The sequence below is a fragment of the Halichoeres trimaculatus genome, unplaced genomic scaffold, assembly GCF_033239565.1.
Source record: "Halichoeres trimaculatus isolate MK-OKI-2021-1 unplaced genomic scaffold, fHalTri1.1 fHalTri1_scaffold_14, whole genome shotgun sequence".
NCBI lineage: Eukaryota > Metazoa > Chordata > Actinopteri > Labriformes > Labridae > Halichoeres > Halichoeres trimaculatus.
In genome coordinates this window covers 2797788-2822045 of record NW_027437192.1, presented here as the reverse complement: position 1 = coordinate 2822045, position 24258 = coordinate 2797788, and the positions used below count along the sequence as shown (strand labels likewise).

The 24258-nt window shown below is 39.8% G+C and overlaps 1 protein-coding gene across 1 annotated transcript in view; it reads left to right on the top strand.

The window, feature by feature from the left end:
• The first annotated feature begins 6882 nt into the window (after nt 1–6882).
• The window catches only part of LOC141803048 (voltage-dependent calcium channel gamma-7 subunit-like), an 81046-nt gene continuing 63670 nt past the window's right edge, over nt 6883–24258 (top strand). Inside the window, exon 1 of the mRNA XM_074686918.1 lies at nt 6883–6930. Coding sequence (XP_074543019.1) covers nt 6907–6930 — 24 coding nt within the window. The 5' untranslated portion in view covers nt 6883–6906. The remainder of the gene's footprint in view (nt 6931–24258) is intronic.

The following is a 24258-nucleotide window of genomic DNA, read 5'->3' as shown; positions in this document are numbered from 1 at the left end:
GGCTGCAGATCCAGCTCTGATGTAGTCTGGGGTCCACTTCATCCCAGAGGTGTTAGATTAGTCTGGAAATGATTTCTCTTTATGTTTTTTTTTACTCCAGTATCATTAAATTCATTTAACACTGAGCTGCTACACTTGTTCCCGAGACACTAAGAATTGATTTTAAGGTCCGTCTCTGTTCATGGCTGAGGAGCACGATGCATCTTTTATGAAATGTTTGATTTGAAGCCACGCTCTGCTGCAGGTTTATTGAAGGGTACGACAACAACTGAGGGTAAATATTGAAGACAACTCTCTTTACTTGAGTCTATGAACGACTTCCCTGACACTGACATTACTTAACTTAGCTTATTACTGTCGTTTGTTGTACTTACTGTACTTTCAGTTAGCTAGCACTCTTTAATTTATAGTCTAGAACAGAGTCTGCAACCTTCACTGTGGTAGGAGTCATTTTGCCTCAGCTCATATAGATTGAAGTAAATCTAATTTATCTTCACAGTAAAGGCTATAACGTGTAACATTCATACACATGGTTAAAATCAAATGATTAATAATTTAAACTAGTCAGGTTTTATTTCTCATTTATGAAATTGTACATGTGATGTCTAAGGTGTTGTTTTTTATTTTTATTTTTTTATAAAATTTCAATTAAAAATAAATAAATAAATTGCAAAGAATTCAAACAATTCTGATTTTAGAAAATGGCAAAAATTGTAATTTTAGAAAAAAAATTGCAAAAATTTTAAAAGTAAGATTCTTGTTTAACAAAAAATAAGTAATAAAAGAAAACAAAAAAAGAAAAAAAAAATTAAGATATTTTATGTTTCAATTAAAAAAAGAAAAATCCAGAAAATAAGAACATTTTAAAATTGATAAGATTTAACTCATTTATTTATTTTCTGAGAAATTGGCAAAAAATTGGTAATTTTAGAAAAAAATGCAAAAAAATGTGTTATATATATATATATATATATATATATATATATATATATATATATATATATATATATATATATATATATATATATATATATATATATATTCTATTTTTTGGGAGATTTTTGAAATTTCAAAAATATGGAAAATTTTCCAAATCTATTTTTTTCCCATTTTTAAACTAATTTTACAAAAATCTTAATTTTAAAAGTTTTGAAAGTTTTTTCTAAAACTACAATTATTTGCAATTTTATAAATCAAAGTTGTTTAAATTTTTTTTTGCAATTTAGAAAGTAAAGAAAAAAATTGAAATTATTTCAAAAAGTTTTTAAAAACAACACCTCAGAAATTTGAAAAAAATAGAATAAAATAAAATAAATAAATAAATAAATAGATAATTAGAGTTAAAAAAATCTAGATTTTAAAAATTTCAGGAAGATAAGAGAGTTTTAAAATTTTTAGAAAATGTAAACACATTAGAAATTTAGTACAACCAATATAAAAACATTAAAAATTAAAAAAAGGAAAGATTTTTTTTTTAGAATGTATTTTTCATTTATTTTCTCACATTCATTTGATCATGCTTTGTTGAGGTCATTTTTTTTTTTGCCATCATCTTGCAACAGCATGACAACAACAAAGACACAACCTGTTAGGGTATTTCTTGTTCTGAAAAGAGTGTGTATCATTTACTTTCAGATTTTATTCTTTCAAACACCAAATGTACCAGGACTGGTGGAGGAGTACTTCTGTTTTTAAGGAGCTGTGCTGTGGTTTTAACTTCTTCAGGTTTAGAGACGGTTCCTGTGAGAAACAAAAAACAGGCCTATGGTTCATCAAAACTGCACTTTGCGCTCACAAAAAAAAATATATATATATATATATATATATCTGTTTTGTCTCTGTCCTGTATGAAAATTGCATTTCTTGTATTTTTTTTGTTTCACAATTGTTGTTTCATTTGTAAAATTTTATCTCTGCCCTAACCTGCTTTCCAAATTGAAAATCAGTCAAGATAAATAATTAAACTAATTCAGCTCACTCTCATTTTCTGTTTACTTTAACAATTTATCCTCCATTTGTTTCTGTTTCTGTGACTTAAACTGATCTCTGGCTGCTCCAAGGCTTGCACTTCAGCGTTCCCTCCACTAGAGGGAGCCAGATGCAGTCCTGATTCTTCTCATAGATTATGAGGAGATAGAAAAACCTGCCTGAATGACTCTGAGATGTGACAGAAGTGACGTGATCATTTATTCACATCCTTCCCTCATCTGTGATGAGAATTCAGTCAGAAATGTTGAAAGTCTGACATCTTACACATATTTCTGACTCCTGAACTGATTTACAGATGATAAAAAGATAAAAACAGACTCTAACAGCTGAATCTTCTCCTCTGTATCAGGATTTAAAACACGTGTTATTTAGCAGAGGAAGTGTTCACGCAGCTTTGGAGACTCAGGTTCAGACTCATTTTCTTCCTGCGTCCCCTGCTGTGACCCATTAATCTGCTCTGACTCAGCCGTCTCAGAAAACACCAACAGAGAGCGACGCTCAGACAGGTAAGGAGAGTCAGGAGGAGGTTAGAGGGAAAATTACAGCTCGGGTTGTGTTTTCAGTCTGATATCGTCAGAAACAATTTAACCGTTCACCTTCGTCTTCTCTTCTGAAACATCGTAATGACCTGGAAATTTGTTTAACCTCTGCGACTGCTCAGCAGATCTATTTTTAGCTGAGTCATTGCTTTCTCAGGTAGTAATTACACAGGTGAGCTGATAGAAAGAAGACCTGACTCCTTATTAATGAGAGCTTTTCTCAGCTAATGTGAATTTTCTGCTCCGGCTCGTTGAATGGGTTTCATTTATTTCATAATGTGGCATCACTGCTTCCACCTTGGAGTGTCAGAAGAGGGTTTTGAGCAGACTTTCCTTCGATATAACTTTTTAAGAAGTTTTTAGAGCTTATTTCCTCTACGGGAGCTCAGAAAGAAAAAGATCAAACTGAGCTCTTCGTTCACAGGTCGATAGAAACTCATTCCCCAGCTAACCATCTCGTCTAATGGGAAGAAAACATTCAAACAAAGGCTAAAGGGAAAGAATCAGATTGAGACTGACTTAGTAAGCCATGTGACAGAGCGAGCACCATCAAATCTACTGTGTTGATATAAAGATAGGACGACACAGGCATGGTTGTTGGTCTGAGTATTTCAGAAACTGCTGAACTACTGGGATTTAAACCCACAACCATCTCTAGGGTTTACAGAGAATGGTCCCAAAAAGAGAAAATATCCAGTGAGCAGCAGTTCTGTGGGACTAAATGCCTTGTTGATGCCAGAGGTCAGAGGAGAACGGACAGACTGGTTGGAGCTGATAGAAAGGCAACAGTAACTCAAATAACCACTGGTTACAACCGAGGTCTGCAGAAGAGCATCTCTGAACACACAACACGTCCAACCTTGAGGTAGATGGGCTACAGCAGCAGAAGACCACACCGGGTGACCCTCCTGTCAGCTAAGAACAGGAAACTGAGGCTACAATTCACACAGCAACACCAAAACTGGACAATAGAAGATTGGAGAAACGTTGCCTGGTCTGATGAGTCTGGATTTCTGCTCCACATTCAGATGGTAGGGTCAGAATTTGGCCTCAACAACATGAAAGCATGGATCCATCCTGCCTTGTATCAACGGTTCAGGCTGCTGCTGGTGTAATGGTGTGGAGGATATTTTCTTGGCTCACTTTGGGCCCCTTAGTACCAACTGAGCCTGGTTTAAAGTCCACAGGAAAAAAAAGAAAGAAAAAAAAGAAAAAAGGGAAGAAGAGGAAAAAAGAAAAAAAAGAGGAAAAATGAAAAAAAAAGAGGAAAAATGAAAAATGAAAAAAAAGAGAAAAAGAAGAAAAGGGAAAAAAGAAAAAAAAGAAAGAAAAAGGTAAAAAAAGAAAAAAGAAAAAAAGAAGAAAAAAGAAAAAAGAGAAAAAAGAAAAAAAAGAAAAAAAGAAGAAAAAAGAAAAAAAAGGAGAAAAAAGAACAGAAAAAAAAAAAGAAAAAAAAGGGCACAGCCTCCCTGAGTATTGTTGCTGACCATGTCCATCCCTTTATGAGCACAGTGTACCCATCTTCTGATGGCTACTTCCAGCAGGATAACGCTCCATGTCATAAAGCTGGAATCATCTCAGACTGCTTTCTTCAACATGACAATGAGTTCCCTGTACTCAAATGTCCTCCATAGTCCCCAGATCTCAATCCAATAGAGCACCTTTGGGATGTGGTGGAATGGGAGATTCTCATCATGGATGTTCAGACGACAAATCTGCAGCAACTGTGTGATGCTATCATGTCAATATGGAGCAAACTCTCTGAGGAAGGTTTCCAGGACCTTGTTGAATCTAAGACATTAAAATCTCACTTCCTTCTCTCTGTGATGGCGTCAGGCTCAGAGGGAGGTTGTGGCTCCTGCTGGCTGTCATCAGCTTCAGCTTCACTAAAACACACACAAACAAATTTCCCCATTCATGCAGCAGTCAAAACAAACATGCACACAGACAACCATGGCAGTGCAGACACACCTACACACACCTACACACACACTCCCTCCTGCAGATGCCATTATAACGCTCCAGCTCTGACTTTATTACCGCACCACGAGATCAGATTAAAGGAACTTCATCGTCTCCTCTCTTCAAGCTTCTCCAGGTCCTGATCTCAGGCTGCAGCTTCCAAACAGCAGCTCTGGGTAAACAGGAACCACAGCCTGACAGCAGCTCCTTTCATAATAAAAGCCCTGCAGCAACAGACACACGTTAGCCCCGCTGTCTCTGAAAGGCTCGGTGGGAGTCTGTTTGGGAAAGGACTCACTTCAAGTACGACACGACTGAGACATCAGGGGGAAGAGCTGCAGCGTGGCTGCTCTGTGTGGGCTGACACTGGGCTGTGTCCTTTCTAAAGCTGAACTAATTCAGCTCATTTCACCGTTTGTTAAAAAACATAGGATGATTTAAGACTTAAAGAGGAAAAGCTGATGATCAAGGGATGAGGGAAACAGGGAGAGATGAATGAATCCAAACCACAGTGTTTCATTCGCCGACTGTCTTAGTCATGTTTGTCCTTGAAAGTTTAGTCAATGACAGCTGTAAAATATTTATTTATCAACAAAAAACCATGACATTTTGACTTCATTGAGTCAAATACTTCTCCATCTTTAAACTTTTTACACCGAACTGATGATGAATAATACAGTGTTAAGGATTTACCAGGTGTTGTGTGAAAGTGTAAAGCAAACTTTTAGTTGTTTAATATCTGAAACTCTAACCTTTTAGTTCTTTAAAACGTCCCCTTCCACCAATGAAATCCACGCTGTGCTGTCTCTAAGGAAGTAAACAAGGAGAGTGCATCAGACGCAGGTCAAAGAGGTTAAAACAGAAATTATCAAAAAAAATATATATATATTCCTTACACTGTGATTAAACTTAGTTTCTATACTTAATTTAATATATATATATATATATATATATATATATATATATATATATATATATATATATATATATATATATATATATATATATATATATATATATATATATATATATATAATTATTATTATTATTATCATTTTAAATTTATTTAATAAAAAAGGTTATTGAAGCCCCGGTCCAATATGTCATTGTTTTTTAAACTATCTTGTGAACATGTTTTATTCCTCCTGTAGTTCTTTTTTTTTAATGGGTGTGTATGTGGCTTTCAGTGTGTCTACAGCCAGTCTCCAGTGGACACTCCAGGAACTGCAGTTTTGAACACTTCAGCATAGGCGTCATACCACAACACTGGAGGTTGCTGCTTGGTTCATTTTTGTGATGTACTGCACTTTAGCGACGGTCCCTAACTTTACTGTCAGTTTTGGTGATAAGATAGTGGCGGTCCCTAACTGTAGACTGTGACTCAGAGTTGTTAACCCTTACAGCTGAAAAATAATAAAAAAAGAAAAATAAACAACAAACTAACTAATAAATAAGAAGAAATGAATAAATAAATAAATAAATAAACAAACAGAAAAAGCACATGTGAAGTAGCTGGTTGTAATTTTTTTTTTTTTTTTTTTTTGCAGGTCAGACAAATTAAAACTGTGTCTTCAGCTAACGAAGCTTGTTAAAGAAATGCATTAGTTATATCTGGACGGATGAGACGCACGGTTGAGGAAAAAATCACAGACTCGTCTCCGCTGAGCTTTATTTCCTATCCAGACTCTCCTCTGTTTGCAGATTAATGAGGCAATGAACTGCTCAAAACTGAACAACAAAAATCTGCATTCCTGTGAAACATACAAAGTCATTGTCAGAATTCAAACCCTTGAATCTGGGTTTTAAAAATTTCTCTGTCTTATAAGAAAGAGATCAAACTACCTGAGCAGTTTTTGCCTGGAGGCTACCAGAACAGAACGACGGCTCATGTTTCATAACAGAGAAAAAGCATTGATTTAAATCCAGACCTGAGCCCTGCTCACAGAAACATGTGAAAGGAAAGTGATGCAACAACTTTAGAAAGACAGAGGAGAAACCAAAATTTTTCAAGTGTAACTTAAACTAGAAATAAATTAATTTAAAAAATGAAAATGAAGATGATATTGAAATATTTTTTTAAATTAAAAAAATAAAATAAAATAAAACTACAAAAAAACAAACAAACAAACAAAAAAACAAACAAAAAAATAGACTGAATAAATAAATTATAAATTTTAATAAATTTCCAAAAAGGGTAAAAAAAAAAAAAAAAAAAAAAAAAAAAACTCCAGTGCAACCAACTAAAACAGAGCCCCTTGGTCTGAAAATCTTCCACACACAACCCACAAATTTAAGAAAATAAAAGACAGTACAGGCGACAGTTGTGATCCTTTTTGGCCACCGTACCCCCCTCTCAATCTGCGGAAATGATGCCTTCCGTTTCCTCACGTGGATTACGAGCAGGACATGGCGGAGCATGCGCGCAACGCACCTGAAGCAGGTTAGTGAATCACCTGAGGCTGTGTGAATGTATACATGTCTAAAGGTGTGTGTCTTACCTGTGTCCCGAAACGTAGAGACAGTGGAACCTGGTGTGTTTGCAAACGTTTGGCGTGCCTGCAGGTGCGTCAGCGTGCGCGCGCACTCACAGTAGCGCGCCTCGATACGTCATTAAAAGAAAAAGATGGAAAACAAAATTAGAAAGTAAAGCAGGATATCTAATCAGAGTGCGGCTTTCAGAAATGACTCCACGGTTGGAAAAATCATCAATAAAAATCACTTTTCTCTCTCGGCGGGTTGAGAGGAACTGAAGATTTGATTTTTGTAAACTTTCATGTGATAATGAGACCGAAGAAAGCAGCTCCACATATTTTATTAGCACACAATCATCCCAGATTGATGAAAAGCTGAAGGAAAATAATAACTCTAGCAGTGTGATGTGATTAATCCTCTAACAGGATGAGACAGAGCGAGTCTCTCCTCCTGAGTTTACTGCTCAATGAAAAAATAAAACCACAGCAGCAGCAGATCCACACACACACACACACACACACACACACACACACACACACACACACACACACACACACACACACACACACACACACACACACACACACACACACACACACACACAGCTGTCCTCAGCCTGCTGGGATAAAAACAAACACTGTGCAGCAGCTTTTCCTGATAAATCAGAGTTCCTGTGAAAATGAATCATCTCATAGGGCAGCCCTGCCTTTGAGGTGTGTGACTCCTCCACTCATCACTGCTGCAATTAAAACATGAGAATTAATGGAGGAGTTAACGAGCTCTGAGTGAAGCAGGCTCGTTAACTGCTGCTCCTGCAGCCAATCAGAACACGCTGCATGACACTGTCAGTGTGTGGGTGTTATAGGGTGAAATGTCTTCAGGTTGTTCAGACACATGATCTCCTCCACCTGTAGCAGCAGGTGGAGGCAGGCGTGAGCAGGAAGTGACACCGAACTGGAGGTTAAGTGTTGGGTTTACATCACCAGAGAAATCAACAGGTTGAGGCCATGTCCACATGTAGCCGGATATCTGGGAAACCTCATATATTTTTTATCCAGAATTTGTGATTTTTGGGCCATTTTTCAGAGAATATGAAGGACAACAAAACATTTTCTTTCACTCATAATGGTCATTCGTATTCTCTAAAAAATGGCCAATAAATCACAAATTCTGTCCGAGTATGTAAACTTATGAGCACATCTGTATGTTAGGGGCTGTCATCTACACAAAACTGCAGCTTAATGTCTCTAAAAATAATGTTTTCTGAAAACTCTGGCCAAAGTGAAAAACATATGGGTTTGGCACGTTTCAAAATGCACTTATCAGCAAATTTGTAAATTAGTGGGGGATACTCATTTTCAGTGGCCTTCAGTAGGACCATGGGACCACACGTGGCAATAAACAATCAAACAAAGAAATAAAATCAATAGCCAAAATCATGTGACATGGAAGTTCAGTATATGTATAGTTTTGTGGGATTACAAATTTATCATGTGCCTGAACACTACAACACCTAACACAACTTCAAACAATTAAAAAATTAAGATATAAAATTGAAAAAAACTGAGTTTCAAGTAATCCAGCAACCAGACAGTCTTCTCCATTACTTTCCGCCATTTCTCTTCACGTTCTGCCAACTAGATCTTCTCTTTTCTCCTCACTCACTCACAGCTACAGTTGGGCGCTTATCCATTAAAGTGATACTCCGGGATGGTGTCTCTTCGTCCTGGCAGACTACCTGGGTTTGTTTATATCTGGCACGCTGCGCGCGCGGACTGATACACTAAGCGGCGAGCGCCTCGTAGCCAGCTGTGGCTCTGCAGCGGAGGTAGCCCCGCTTTACGACACGATGACAACTAGAGCCTTATTTAGCTGTGTTTTTGTGTGAAAGTAACGCGCTGAAAATTCTCTAAATAAAGCGTGAATGCAGACCGATATCAGATTTTTTCGGTGGGAGTCCGTTTATTTGTGTTTTTGGTCAAGTAAAATATGGCCCCGTCTGAGTGCAGAGGAAACTGGCAGAGGAGCAGGGAGGGGGTGTTTGGTGCGAGCGCCCTGGGCTTCTGCTGCACAAAAACACTGCTGTACGGGTCATTTCTGCCCTAAACCTTGTGATAGGACCCAACTTGTTCCATCCTGGAGTATCACTTTAAGGTCACTAAAAATGACGTTTTCTGAAAACTCTGGCCAAAGTGAAAAACATATGGGTTTGGCATGTTTCAAAATGCACTTATCAGCAAATTTGTAAATTAGTGGGGGATACTCACATTTTAAAGAACCTGTCTACGTGTGTAAGACTGCTGATCTCAAACACTGAAAACCCAATATAGTTTTTTTTTTTTTTTAAGAAGTAGAATGTAAAATAAATTTAACTTTTAATGTAGCACTTAAAGTATAAAGTTGATCACAGCCATCACTGTCAATTCAGGAGACGCATCGGCTACATAAGCTATAAAAGACAAACGTCTCAGTATTCAGAAGCTACATAATATAGCTTCTTAATACTGGAACGTTTGCTTAATGTTAGCTTTTCGTGATTTAGCTCTCTTGTTACTCATGTGATGCGGTGCATCGTGGTGGTGTCTGTTTGCTGTGAGTTTGTCGCCCTAATCTGACATCAGTTTATCATCACTCCGTAAAAATGTGTTTGGTCTGGAAGTGTAGAAACAAACGTAGTGGAGATCGGTTGTTGTCTCATTTTCTAAGCAATGTTTTATTACCTCTTCCCCTTGGTCCCAACAACTGGGATTGGCCCCAAGTCTTGACATCAGCCTAACAAAAGAAAGGGTTTTACTTTGTTACTTCCTGTTTTAACTTTAGTTATGGTGCAGTGGTTAAAGCTGTTGCCTCAAAGCATAATGTTTGATTTCCTGCATGTGTGGTTGCTTTAAATTGCCTGTAAGTGTGAGTGTGTGCCTGAATGGTTGTCTGTCTCTGAATGTGAGCCCTGTGATTGGCTGCAGACCGCTCCAGGATGTTCCCGTCATGAGCCCAGAAACAGTCGAGAAAGGCTTGGTCCACCAGAATTTTTAAGTTTATTGAACTAATCTGCAGCAGGTTTACTACATTTTTTTAAAATTAGACTTGACTTAGAGTGTGCTCATGCAGATAAAGTTAGCAGCCTCTGGAGAAGGAAATAAAACCAGAATGAGGTGATGAAACGATGCATACTTATTAATACATCTGTAAATGTTCCAGATTAAGACAAAGGGTGTGTTTTAATCTGTAGTCCATGGACAGATGTTGATTTAGGCTGCCCTAAACAAGGCAACCTATGTGCTGGCTCTGTTTCTGTCTTTATGTTATATTCAATTTTAGGCAATAAATAAATAAATAAATAATTAAAAACAGAGTTAAAGAGTTAAAAGACTCAAGATAACTGATAAAAAATTAAGATGATTAAAACAATTTGCTGCAATGTGAGGAAACTGCACATCAACATGATGAGCCCATCAGTAAGAAGATAGTCTGCTGCCACCTAGTGGCTGCTTTGTGCCATTACACCTGTATTTGTTTTGTCTATTAAGAGTAATTGGGTGAATTTGATGCTTGTTTCTGATTGGAAAAGCAAAACACACACACACACCCACACACACACACATACTTACACACACAGGGAGAGGTTTTAGAAACATGAATCATTTGCTGCTTTTTTTTTTTTTTAAATGTCAGAATTTAAATTAGCATAAACTTTTTAAACATTCATAAAAATAACACTGGAGACCAGAGTGCATGTAAGTTTATTTTGTCATCATCTACACACAAATACACAAACACACACACACACACACACACACACACACACCCGAGGTCCAGCCTGCAGCACTGCAGCCTGACACAGATGTGCCTGAGCTGAGTGGCCGCAGGCTAAAAGACACTCAGGCTCTCATCTGGCTGAACAGGAGGCCCCGAAATGGGTCAGAGGCATCAGAGACTTTCACACACACACACACACACACACACACACACACACACACACACACACACACACACACACACACACACACACACACATACACACACACACACACACACTTACACAGCAGTAGTTTACTATTCATAGGTCACATGCGAGCATTTCCTCTCATCTGTAGCTCCCATTTGACGTCTCAGATCCTCAAAATGAAACCTGAAGTCCAGAATGATGCTAACACGTTAGCACGGTGTTAGCATCTTAGTTATTCCATGTTTATGTGTGAGGCTGAGCATGAGATCAGATCATGTGGATCCGTCTCCCCGTGTTTGTGCAAATACTTCAGTAAATAAGGGTTGAAGTGTGTGTGTGTGTGTGTGTGTGTGTGTGTGTGTGTGTGTGTGTGTGTGTGTGTGTGTGTGTGTGTGTGTGTGTGTGTGTGTCTGGGTCCTCCAGGCCTTGGCAGCGTCTGCAGACTGATCTTCACTTCCTTTCCTCACAGGAAGTAGCGACAAGGAAAAAAAACTTTTGACAGATTTCTTGTTTTTTCATGAGGCATCAAAAACTTTCTGCGTGTAAATAAAAACATCAACAGCTGTTTACTCTTACTCTCTTGACAAATGAGGAGAAAAAGGATGTGAGGAGGCAGATTTACACGTCTTCAGGCTTCATGACGTCTGATGTTATAAATAAAACTTGTCTATGATCAACAACAGTTATTTATTGTTGTTAATTACGTCTGGTGGCGTCTGAGGATACATCCGAGCGCTGCACAGTGGTTATCATCAGAACACAGCCTCCATTAATCAAAGCCGCCTCCCACTGAGCGTCTAATGTCACTTCACTTCCTGCATTCATATGATAGCAGATGGAGCGTGAACCCACAGTGGAAACAATGTTTGTCCAGATGAAGATGAATCGTATCAATTTCTCATCCCAAATGTGAAGAGTACTCTGCTAGTTTTTGTTCAGAAACACTCAGAATTTAAGTTTTTGATCTGCAAACAGATTCATAAACTCATATTAACCTTTATTTAAAATAGGAATGTTCCAGTCATTCATCACCTGACTGTGTCAAACTCTTGATTCTGATTGGTTAGTTCTTCATTTTTAACCATATTTTTCTGTTTTTACTTGAAACATCAGATTCGTCTCTTGTGTTTCATAAGGATATTTTCCCTCTCTGGATAATATGTTGAAGAAAGCTGGGTTCTGTTTTTTTTTTTTTTTTTTTTATTACAGTGGAGTCATAGATGTTAGCGATCTGTTGCTGTTGTTGATGCAGTTGCTAACCAGTAGCCCTGAAGCCAGATAGTTCATCAACCAAGTCTCTGGAGATTCCTGCAGAACTCTGGATATTTAACCCTTTACGACTCACCATACCAAGTCTGCCTGAGCAGATCTTTAAATTAAACTCACTGTCATGTCATTTTTTGTCATAAAACTTTTGCTGAATGAATGAATTAAAATTCACACATATTTTTCTAAATTCAGAAATGTCATGGATGTATCCTTATTGGTAATATTGGTTAGTTGCAGCCCTAGCAAGTTGTAACATGTATGATACAAGTTTATAGTATATCAGTTTGTTCTCTGGGGTGTTGTTCTGGGGCTATTTAGCTCGTGGTGGTCCGCAAGATTCTTCTGGAGGAATAAGTGTTCCTTGGTCTGAAAAAATTTGAAAAACACTGCTGTAGAAAACTTTAGGGAGCTATTTTTTTTTTGAGTTTGAATTTGACTTTAAAAGACAGCTGCTCTGTTTGGGAGCTGTTAGATAAACATAAACTTAAAGGCTTTAAAGAAAAGTTGAGTGTTGGAGTTTGTTTTACCCCAAATTTTGACGCCAATACTTTTACTTTGCTGCAAATGAATAATGGCCCAAATATCGGCCATCAGCTTCCTTCAGTGATGATAATCAGGATCAGTATCAACCCTAATATCTGCCGTTGGCTTCCTTCAGCACTGATAATCAGTATCAGTATCGGCCCAAATATCGGCCATCAGCTTCCTTCAGCGCTGATAATCAGTATCAGGATCGGCCCAAATATCGGCCATCAGCTTCCTTCAGTACGTATAATCAGTATTAGCCCAAATATCAATCATTAGCTTCTTTCAGTACTCATAATCAGTATCAGTATCTGCCCAAATCTCGATCATCAGCTTCCCTTAATACTTATAATCAATATCGGGCCAAATCTCGGCTACCATCTTCCTTCAGTACTTAAAATCATTATAAGTATCGGCCCAAATATCGGCTATCATCTTCCTTCAGTACTTATAACCAGTATAAGTATCGGCCCGAATATCGGCTATCATCTTCCTTCAGTACTTATAATCAGTATACGTATCGGCCCAAATATCGGCCATCAGCTTCCTTCAGCGCTGATAATCAGTATCAGGATCGGCCCAAATATCGGCCATCGCCTTCCTTCAGTATTGGTTATCAGTATCAGCCCAAATCTCAATCATTAGCTTCTTTCAGTACTGATAATCAATATTGGTATCGGCCCAAATATTGACCAATGGCTTCATTTAGTACTGATAATCAGTATGGGTAATGGCTCTGAAAAAAACACATCATTCTATCTCTACTTTGTGTTTCAATCATAATTTAGCCTTAGTGTCACGTTTTGATTGGCCATTTCCCCCAAACCCTGACCCTGCTTCGAGGGGCTGGATCAGTCCAACAGCCGATACCAGGATCAAGATCAAGTTATGCAGTTTGGTGAGCCTTACAGAGACGTGGCTGCATCAGGATATTCCTGACAGTCACCATCCACAGCACACAGACTATCTAGGTCGACATTGGACTGTGAAGTGCTGGCCTCCGGCCTTCCTCCTGCCCAGGGAGACGTCTGCTGCCGTACTGGTGGCTGGGCCAAAAAGACGGGACTGTGCAGTGTAGAAAAGTTACGACAAAAGTTACGAGTTCGGATCATTTGAAGTTAAGTTTGCTAAGTCAAAACTTAAGCTGTATTAATTAGTTATTTTTAAATGAATCAAGCCACCTCTCGTTCAACTTTTAGTGATAAGTGGTTGTTGTCTTCAGTTAGCAGCTGGGTCATAAGCAGGATAATGTCGGGGTAAACTTTGCTGTTTGCAAAGTTGCAGAGGATGCACTGCAACTTTTTATACATATTTACAAACACATTTGGGCCTCAGGTCTGATCTCTGCTGTGATTTTTGGAGCTCTTGGACGCTGGCGGCCTGAGGCTGGATCCAACACAAACACTTCAAAACCCAGATCAAACCTAAACCCTCACCATCCAAAACGCTATTTTCTTGGTGCACTTTTGATCTCCTCATCTTCCCTCCATCAACACTTATCCTATTAAACTGTAGTTACCGCTGCTTCCTTATCAGCGAGGAGCCAAAGTTCTCTGATAAGACGCGCCGGCTCCACGGTAAGAATAATTTAAGAGGCTCCTCGCTGTTGTTTCCGCAGACTTCTCCTGCTGCGATAAACTGAAGGAAGTTGGAGGGATTAAGAGAAAGAGAAAAGCCTGAGTGGAGACATAATGCCTCTCAGAAATCCTCCTCGTCCTCTGCAGAGGGCTAATTTCCCTCTCCAGCTTAAGCCCACTCTCCCTCTGCGTCTTTGTCCCCCTCTCTGTGTCTTTCTCCATTATTCGTCTCCCTCTGAAGCTTCTTTTTGTTTTCCTCCTTGTCCTCTCGTATCTGTCTCTGCTGCTCATAATGTCCCTGCTAAATCGTGTTGACATCTTGTTCATGATGTTTGTTCCTGCGACTAAACCGATCTCCCGGCTGATTTCCTTCGTATGAACTGTCTGGAAATTGCTCGTTGAGTAGATGGAGTTTGTCCTTGGAAACTGTTCAGCGCGGTAAATACAATAACTGTCTTAAAATAATGGCTTTCTGCTTCCCCCTGTGGGCAAAGACGCACATCAGCAGCAATTTCAACTGTGGTTTTCACATCTCACAGACTTTTTTAAACAAACAGGAGCTGCTCTGCCAACTCATTTCTCAGGTTTTATCCCTCCTTCTCTGTCTTTTTCTCTCAGCCGCCTGCTCTCATTGTTCTCCCCCGTCCTTCCTCCCTCCTCTGCCTCACCTCTTCCTCAGCCTCCCTCCTCTGCCGTCCTCTATTGTACGTCTCGGCACCAATTATGATCGTTGCTGTTCGGTATTGACAGCTCACGCAGCTGCAACAATAATGCACATGCTGACACACAATTTTCAAGGACGGCCAACCTCACACACACACACACGCACACACACACACACACACACCACACACAGGTTAGAATGAGTCTTTGATGGCGCCCTGTGGGGATTGATGAATGCAAGGAGAAAAAAATGTCATATTGACTTCCTTTGACCCCTGGTCACCTGTAGAGAAGAAGGTGAAGTCCTGATGTAATTAATCTGTTACCCAAAGTTCACATTTCTTCACTTTCACCGGCTTTAAAGACTCCTCTGACATCACTTCCTGGTTTCTAAAGCAGCGTTGCTCGTTAGTAAAGGCGACATTCAAACTGGGCTTCACCTCCTTGGCTCAGTGCCAGCTGCAGCACACACCCACACCCTCCAACTGAAGCTACGTGAACACCATAGACTCTAAAAAAAAAAAAACAAAAGTACGTCATCTTGCTCAGTTCGAAGCGAGGTAGCCACTAAAACTGCTCCCCCTGCTGGCTGGCTGCAGTGTAGGTCAAAAAATCCATCTCCCTAGTCATTCCAGATGGGCTGTGATTGAACTTAAAAAAATTTATACACCTTGTATGAATAAATGTTTCTCACGTCCAATTGTTGTGGTGATTTGAAGATGCCATTTGGCTGTCTTGTATCCAAGTCCTCTTTTTTTCTGAAAAGTTTCGTTTTCATTAGTTATACGAGGTTAAAAACAAGGCTTTACGTCATGTTTAACGATGATTGACAGCTGACATTCTTGTGTATTTTTTTCGGGGATTGTTAAAAATGTCAGGAGGTAGAGTCAAGAAGAGATTAGACTTCAGAAAGAAAAATAAAAATTACTACTTTTGTCACCAGGCTCCACTCAGATTCTTCCAGAATCCCTCATGGGCTCTTTGTCCTGTGCTGCTCCCGAAGGTCCTGAATGTGAGTGAAAGTCGAGCCAAGTTTCACCCTCCTTTAGGTAAAAGCTTTATCTGTTTTTGTTTCACTTTGGTTGTGTTTTTCTTCCTTCATACTCCAACTGTTTGTACATAGCCGTATCACTTGTGCTCTGGCTGCACCGTGATTGGCTGAGGCAACTAAGCTAGCTCATCTCTGTACAACCAAAACATCAACATACAGGCAGAGGAGGGGGTTCAAGGCAGACGCTGACACTGACACTGACACACATGTATGGAGGCCCAAAAATGATGATTGATTAGGATTATTCCTGTCATAGTTGACTTTTTGCATTTTAGGAAAACCCTCCAGATCGTACCTTTAAGCGAATTAAGAAAAGAGGCGGAGTTTAGCTTTGCCTATTAGCTAGGTCACACCTCATGAGAGTAGCCCTCACTGTATTTCCTTCTTCATCCACTGTTCTGTCCTCAAGCTTTTAATATGGGATGTAATGGAGACTGACTCACTTTGAGCCAGCCCCAAGTGGACTACTGAGGAACTGTGGTTTATTGCATTACTGCAAACGAGACAAAATACCAACTTTCAATGTTTTTGCTTCGTGCTGTGAGACTAAAAAACACCCCATAACATTAAAATACAACAACTTATGAACACCTTCAGACAGGTCAGTTAGGATACTTCACTGTGGTCGATTCTGGCGTCCCAGAGAAGACCTGGTCACACAGTATGGAGAGTAATCAAGTCCTCTTTTGGATGCTGTCAGATAAAGTTCACATCATAACTTAATGTGGAGAAAAGTTTTATTAGAGGCTAGGGTTATGTCAATTTACAGTCTCTGAGCAGTGAGAAAGGTGATTTTCTCAGCCTTAGATAAAAAAAGAAATATATATATTAAGTTTTAAATTGTGAAGGAAGGTCAAACTAACAAACACTGTCTCACTGAAAAAGCTGTCTATGCATCAGGGTATATAAAGCTGACTGAAAAGTATTCACAAGCCGAGGGTAGTTTTGACATATGCCTCACCACACAGCCCCAATCTGTACTTTTGTCTCTACTTTTATTTTTATTTTCTATCCTTTGAAGATCCTGACCTTCCTCTTTAGACTGTTGAAGCAGCAAAATCACTTCTTTCCCCTTCACTAAACCTGCCTGTCGTCCTCTCCTCCCTTCACAATCCCTCTTGTCTGTTACTAAGCCAAGATGTGTGCATTTCAGAAAGCAGTACGGTGCAAAATGCCTTATAGTTGATGCTGAGTGTTGGTGTAAAGATTTTCTACAAAATGGACCAAAAAAAACCCCAGACATCTCTCTTTGAACAACAAAAAAAAAAAGACTCACCATTGCTATGTGGCTACTTTTAATGCACATAAGGGATGAGAATTGTGCTCTCCCTGCCTCAGCTATAATGTTAGTTCATTAGAAAGAGAAGAATAGTGCTACACCTGCCCTGGCTGTTAAAGTAGGAACAAGGTAGAGAGAATAATTGTGCTTTCCTTTTTTGGCTTTTCATATATACACAAACTAATTGACACTTGTGCTCTCCCTGCCTAGGATTTTGATTCATACACACTCAGGAGTGGGTCAGTGTGCTCCTCCTGCTTTAGCTTACATCTAGGCACTGGAAAAAAGAGACACATTGAGCTCGTCTTGCCTAAGCTCTTATATTATAGGCACATAAAAAAATTAAAATTGTGCTCTCCCGGCCATAGCTAAAATTTAGAGAATTGAAAAAGAGAGGAGAATTGTCCCCGTATTTCTTTAGTCTTTCACACATACACTGAAAGAGAACTGTTTTCTCCCTGCATAGGATATTTATTCATGCATGTTCAGAAATGCGTTGGTGTGCTCTCCCTGCCTTAGCTTTAATCTAGGCATGGAAAAAATGGAGTAGCATTGAGTTCTTCTTGCTTTAGCCTTAGCTCTCAATGTAGGCACAAAAGAGAGAATAAGTGTGCTTTCCTTTATTTGGCCTTTCACCCATACATATGAAATGACAACTGTGCTCTCCCTGCATGAGCTTTTTATCCATGCACATAAAGGAGTGGGTTGGTGTGCTCTCACTGCCTCAGCTCAAATAAAGGCTTGTTATAAATAGACTACCATTGAGCTCTCCTTGCCTGAGCTCCTAACGTGGGCACATAAAAGAAAGAAGAATTGTGCTCTCCTTTCTTTGCCCTTTCATAAATAAGAAATTAAAGCTGTGTTCTCCCTGCAAAAGCTTTTTATTCATGCACATTAAGGAGAGGTCTGGTGTGTTCCTCCTGCCTTGGCTTAAACTTAGGCACCGAACAGAGGGTAGCATTGAGCACTCCTTGCCTTAGCTGTTAATGTAGGCACATGGTAGAGAGGAGAATTGTGCTCTCCTTTCTTTGGTCTTTCATATATACATAAAAAATGAAAATTGTGCTCTACCTGCCCATGCTTTAATGTAGGCATTTAAAAGAAAAGAGAGTTGTGCTCTCCTTTCTTTTGCCTTTATAAATAAGAATTGATGACTGTGCTCTACCTGCCAAAGCTTTTATTTAGGCACATAAAAGACAAGAAGAATTGTGCTCTCCCTGCCTTGGCTTTTCACAGTGCACCCCTTGCATTAAGTATTTTCTCACCTGACCTTCTTTGCACCTGTCATACTTTCTACAGTAAATATAATTTGCTCATGATGCCAAGAGGAATTAAATATGAGGAAATGAAGTTTAGGTTGAAACTTGATTAAAAAGCTGTTTGAAAGAGAAATTTATGAATTTCCTAGGAGTTTGAAAATAGATATTACAGATGGATTTGACTCCCCAACATGAGCTGTAATCAGTTTATAAAACAGCATCAAAAACAGTTAGGCTATCCTGGTCTTTTCACCTTATAACAGAAAAGTTATTGATCTCATAGTCTCTGATCGTGAAGGATTAGCACCAATAAAAGCTACGACCCCCACCCCTACCTGCAGCTCACTGTGGAAACTCAGCCCTTTTTTTCCACGGAGAGCTTCAGAGGCACGACATCAGTCATCCAGTCAGAACTCATTTCCACTTCAAAGCCCATAAACATGTTGGCTGATTTGGACTTTGCTAAGAGTTTTGCAGCTCCTTCTTGAAGTGAACCCACCAGCCACGAATGTTAGTTGATCTTTAGAGCTACAAAAACATGTTTTTTCTTTTTTTCTGCTGAATTTTTGATCTCTCGGTCCATGTCTGTCGGCTTCAATCCTTCTGATAAACATAATGAATTTCTCTGTTAGTATTCCCCTCATGTTTTCATCTCTGTATTTTGTTGAACATTTCCTTCGTCTGCTCTCAGCTCCTCATCAGCCTCCCCCTGTCCTCACACAACCCCGAATGTCTGCTGCTTATTTGATCATCTTTTAAATTGTTTTCTCCTCCTTCTCTCCACCTTTTCTTTGTTCTTCCTTCTTCCTCTTGAATCTCTCCTTCCTTAACTCGTTGCCTCCCTTCTTTCTTTCATCACGCTCTCCTCGCTTTCCGCTCCCTAATAACATCAACAGCTCATTCTCTCGCTGTCAGACCTCTCCCCTGGTTTTATAATTCCTCCCCTGCCGCTTGTTTCTCTCCTGCCTGCACCTCTCTCCCCTCCCTGTTATTCTCCTGCTGGAATTTCCCTGAAACCACCGTTGTCACAGCAACAAGGTAATGACTTGGAAAGTAGTCACAGAAGTTAATGTGGTGGTTTCCTGCCAGGTTTACTACGGCGAAAACAACATGGCTGGTCCGCGCAGGTAGAATCAGACACATGAGCAGAAAGAGGAAAACGCTCGAATATCATTTTGACCAGCAGCATGTAAGAGCATGGATACATTTTAACGGTTAACTACGTCTAAAAACGTATCAAAATTTTGTATAACTCACGTCCAGGGATCCCTGGTTGATGCAACAGTGTTTGCACTCCTCAGGAGTTACAGTCTGGTTGCTTTCTCTGCACACAAGTCCTGTATCTGTGAAAGTTGTGCTTTGCTTTCTGCACGATCGTGAAGCATAGAAACAAGATGCCTGAAGATCAGCACAAGAGAAAACATGTGGCTTTAATACTTTTTAACACTCTATGCAGTGTCTGTCCCCAAACTGCAGGGGGCAGTATATCGCAAATGCATGAGCACCACAGAACTAAAGAAATAGAAGTAGTTTAAGCTGTTTATAACCTTTTTTTGTTGCCAATTTCTCTTTTCTGCTGTTTGGACAAATTTCACACCAGGAGCTGTTCATCACGTGGTTGTCACAGTGATGTTTGTGTGATGAATCGTATAAATTCCAGTGGTTTTGTAGTTCAGACATTCAGACATCTCTATGCGGGAGTTAGAAATTTTCAGAGGTGGGTGACGTGGAAATTTTCTGCTCAAAAATGACCGTGTAAAGGGGTGAAGCTGCTAAAATAATGTCCGCGCAAACCGGCACAGACCTCACCAGGCTTTACACGGGGGTTCATGTTCAACATGTTGACACTGAGCAGCAACCTTCAGTCTTAAATATGGAACTAATGCAGATCAATCAATCAATTAATCTTTGTTTATATAGTGCCAAATCATACTCTGGTTATCTCATGACACTTTCCATAGACATTAACAGGTCTAGACTCATTAATGTTGATTAAATTTAATTAGCAGGAACAGATGTGCTAAAACCTGCAGTTCCTCAAGTGTCCACCAGAGGCTGGCTGCAGAAACACCTCATACTGCATACACACACATTTAAAGATGCTGTGAGGTGGATCTGTTTTGATTGCACTCCCCCTGCCACCTTGTGACGCGGAGTGTCCACACACTGTCATGAATTATGTTTAGCGAGGTGTGTGTTTGTTTTGGAATTAAATGGAGATCAGAACAGTTACGTAGTGCTACGGTTTGAAACATGACATCAAGCAAACATTGCTGTAGCTGGCTATATGTAGCGCTATCGGCAGCCCAGTGTTACGACGTATCTTTAGACTAATGTGACAACAAGTAAACACTGTCGGTTTGTTTGTTGTTTAGTAGCTGTTATTATTTAGCGCTGCTGACAGTCCGGTGCTCTGAGACATGTCTGTAATGTGTAATGTTAGTGAATCCTGGTTGTGTCCTGTCAGTCATCTACCAATCAGAGCTAACATAACCTCGCTCTTCATTTTATTGATAGACTAAAGGCTAATTAACCTTTAGCTTGGGCATAGATCCCTGTGTTTTGTCTCTTCTGACTACTAAACTTCGTCAGCCGGCGTGGTGTTGTCATAGAGAGGACAACAACGTCCTGAACGGCCCGGACTAGAAGCTAAGAAGTAGCAATCCAAAATAACCTGTAACGTGTAATCTCAGTGCTGATAATCTAACTTTGAAGAGTGGATTACGATCAGGCAGATATCTTGATTGGAGACTTTTTCAAGATCACTTTCAAACTCCTCATAGCCCCTTTAAAGAAGCTGATTTTTACAGCAAAACTTAACATGTTTGCAGCCTGGTTCAAGAAGCAGTTTAGGTCTGAATCACTTATGTTTTGATCTGCACACGTTGTCCTGTTTAAGGAAGTGTATTTTCTTGTAACTCAGCTTATGAGTTTTGCCCATATAAGGGCATGGCTGACATTACTGACATGTGGGTAACCTGTAGCTGTCTGTAAAGGGACCAAAGTTAGACCAAGCATTTCCAATATAGTGTCAGTTAGGGCTGAGCATTAAATCAACATTTTTATTATATTGATAAATTTCTTCAACATGGTATAAAAGGGACTCTATCACTTGAATCGATAAAGTCCATTTTGCGTGTTGCATGACTAACACCCCTCCTCCTACCCCTCCCCTCACTCCATGACAACACGGAGACGGATTCAGCCACCAAAGAAAAGTTAGTCAAAGATAAATGATGGCTGGATAATTTGGAGATGGTTTGGATTCAGTGTGTCAGATAGCTAGCATCAAAACGTTTCCTGTTAAAGACTGCCGAAAACCTGTTTCTTGAACGCTGTCAGGCGTTTGGTGCAGGATGAAAAAGTAGCAGGTGCCAAAAGTGCCGGCAAGATTAAAAAAACAACAGAGAAACAAGACACTCCTGGATACGTAATTCATGTCCATAATCATAATAAATTTCAATATATATATATATATATATATATATATATATATATATATATATATATATATAATATATATATATATATATATATATATATATCAAGTGCTGCCTTTCTGGATCGATTGCATGCATCACAGCAACATTTTAAGTCTAAGTCAAGATATCAAGATATATATCCTTTATCATGACATGGCCTAAATATATTAAGGTATGGATAAAATGCTGTATCAGCCAGCCCTACAGTCAATTACAGGATTGAAAACACTGTATTAGAGACAGATGGATGAGGTCATAGAGACTACATCCATATCATACGTTTGGCAAACCACCCATTTAGTAAGCCCTGTATTTGGCTCCCTTTGATCCCACTGACATTAGCGTGCTTAGCTGCGCCTGTATGCGTAGCTCATCGTCGGTTGCTCAAATTTGAAGTGCAATGTGTCTAGGGATTGGTACCGAATTAGGTACTTTTATAGGTACCATCCGAATTCTGTCAAAAGTAGCGAGTATCAATTCATGTAAAATCAAAAGGTACCATGTTAAGGTACCTAAATGCATCCTTGTGACTGTGAGGGAGAGGAAGTGGAGGGAGTAGGCGATTTTCCATGCTGGACATGAACACAGCATTGCAAGCTTATATACTGAGGAATAAATATGTTAAATTGAAAAAAATATATACTTAACCATTAAACCAATTGATATTTTTCACCACATAAACACAAAAAAGTACTGGAAATTGGTACCGTTGAGTACTGGTATTGATTGCCAGGTACCGGGCATCCGTGCCGTATTGTTTCAAATGTGAAAGGTCCCCATCCCAAGTCACAAAGTGCATATTAAATATTACATATTACAAAGTGCATGTTTTGACCTTAACATGCAAAAACACCTCAATTTAACTCGAACAGCTCCACCCCAGGTCCGGCTTTCTTGCGTTTTCTTTTCAAAAGCGTCTCACTCATCAAGCTGTTAGAAACATCCGATGGACTTTGCCAACACAACCTGGTGCACACACAGACTTCAAATGTGCACACATGCATGCAAATGACATTAAATCTGGAGTCATTTGATATTTATGCAGTTCACACCATGAGATTCTGCCCTGCTGTCACATGTATGTGCTCTGAGCGTTTGTGTGTACAGCTGTGCGCTTGCTGCTCACGTTGACGCGTATCAGAGTGACATCTTTGCACCGAGGCTCAAACCGCAGCCGGCTCAAAATGGCCCAAAAGTGTCAGCGACGCCTCGTTCACATCCTGATTTAATTATTTACGTTAATGATCTGAATTCATCGGGTGTGTTTGTTCCTTCCTCGAGCCTTTGCTTTTGTTCCACGCAGTCGACCAGCCCTCATTATCGCACCGGCAGCGCCTGCTGCCCAGTGCTGAAGAAATCCCTCGTTTCTCTGTTTCTGCTCACATGTGCAGATCAATGTACAGCAGGCTATTAATAGCTCTGCTCTTGTATTGGATTTCCCTGGCAGCGAGCTAAAAATAGAGGCAGCAGAGAGGAATGTGGGGGCGAGAGGGACCCCAAAGGAATAAGACAAACGCAGAAGGATAAAGGAAGAGCAGGAGGACGATCTATAAGGACTCTGCTCCATCTACTCGCTGTGCAGCCTTTTGTTTTAACCCTTCTCTCGCCTGTAGAGTTTCTCTGTTAGTGCGTCTCTTCCTGCTCTTTAAGTATCTCCATCTTTCAGGCTTTCTGTTACTGAAAGTTTGGAGCACAAACAACAGAATCCTCGTGGCTCAGCGCCCACTTATCCCCTCCACACATTTGTGCCCAGGGAGTTTTTGGTTCCTCCACAGTGGAGCTCTTAAAGGACGCCTCAGGCTGGAGTAGTAGGTTTTTGGTGTCCACTGGGACGTTTTTACGAGCCGTGTTAAGCAGCAGTTTGTGCTTAGAGCTGATTGAGCTGCTGCTAACGCTACACGAGGCTCCGTACGTCAGGATCGGTCAGAGCCAGGAGGGACGGGAGGCAGCATGGCTTTATATTTGCAAGAGGAAATGTGATCGCTGGTCACCTGGAAGTAAAGGCTGAGATTCAGGCTGCTGCATTTAAATAAGGATACAAAATGTGGCGTGTTCACTCTCAAAGGATGTCAGCCTGTTTTCTGGTTGCCTTCTATTTCATTTCATATAGCAATGCTCGGTTGTCTGCAGGGTTACCAAATGTTGGACCTGCCAAGTATTTAGGATTTGAATTCAATATGAGCTCCAACGTTCTTTAGAGCAGATCGTAGAAGAAAATCACCCTAAACACACTTCAGATTATAAG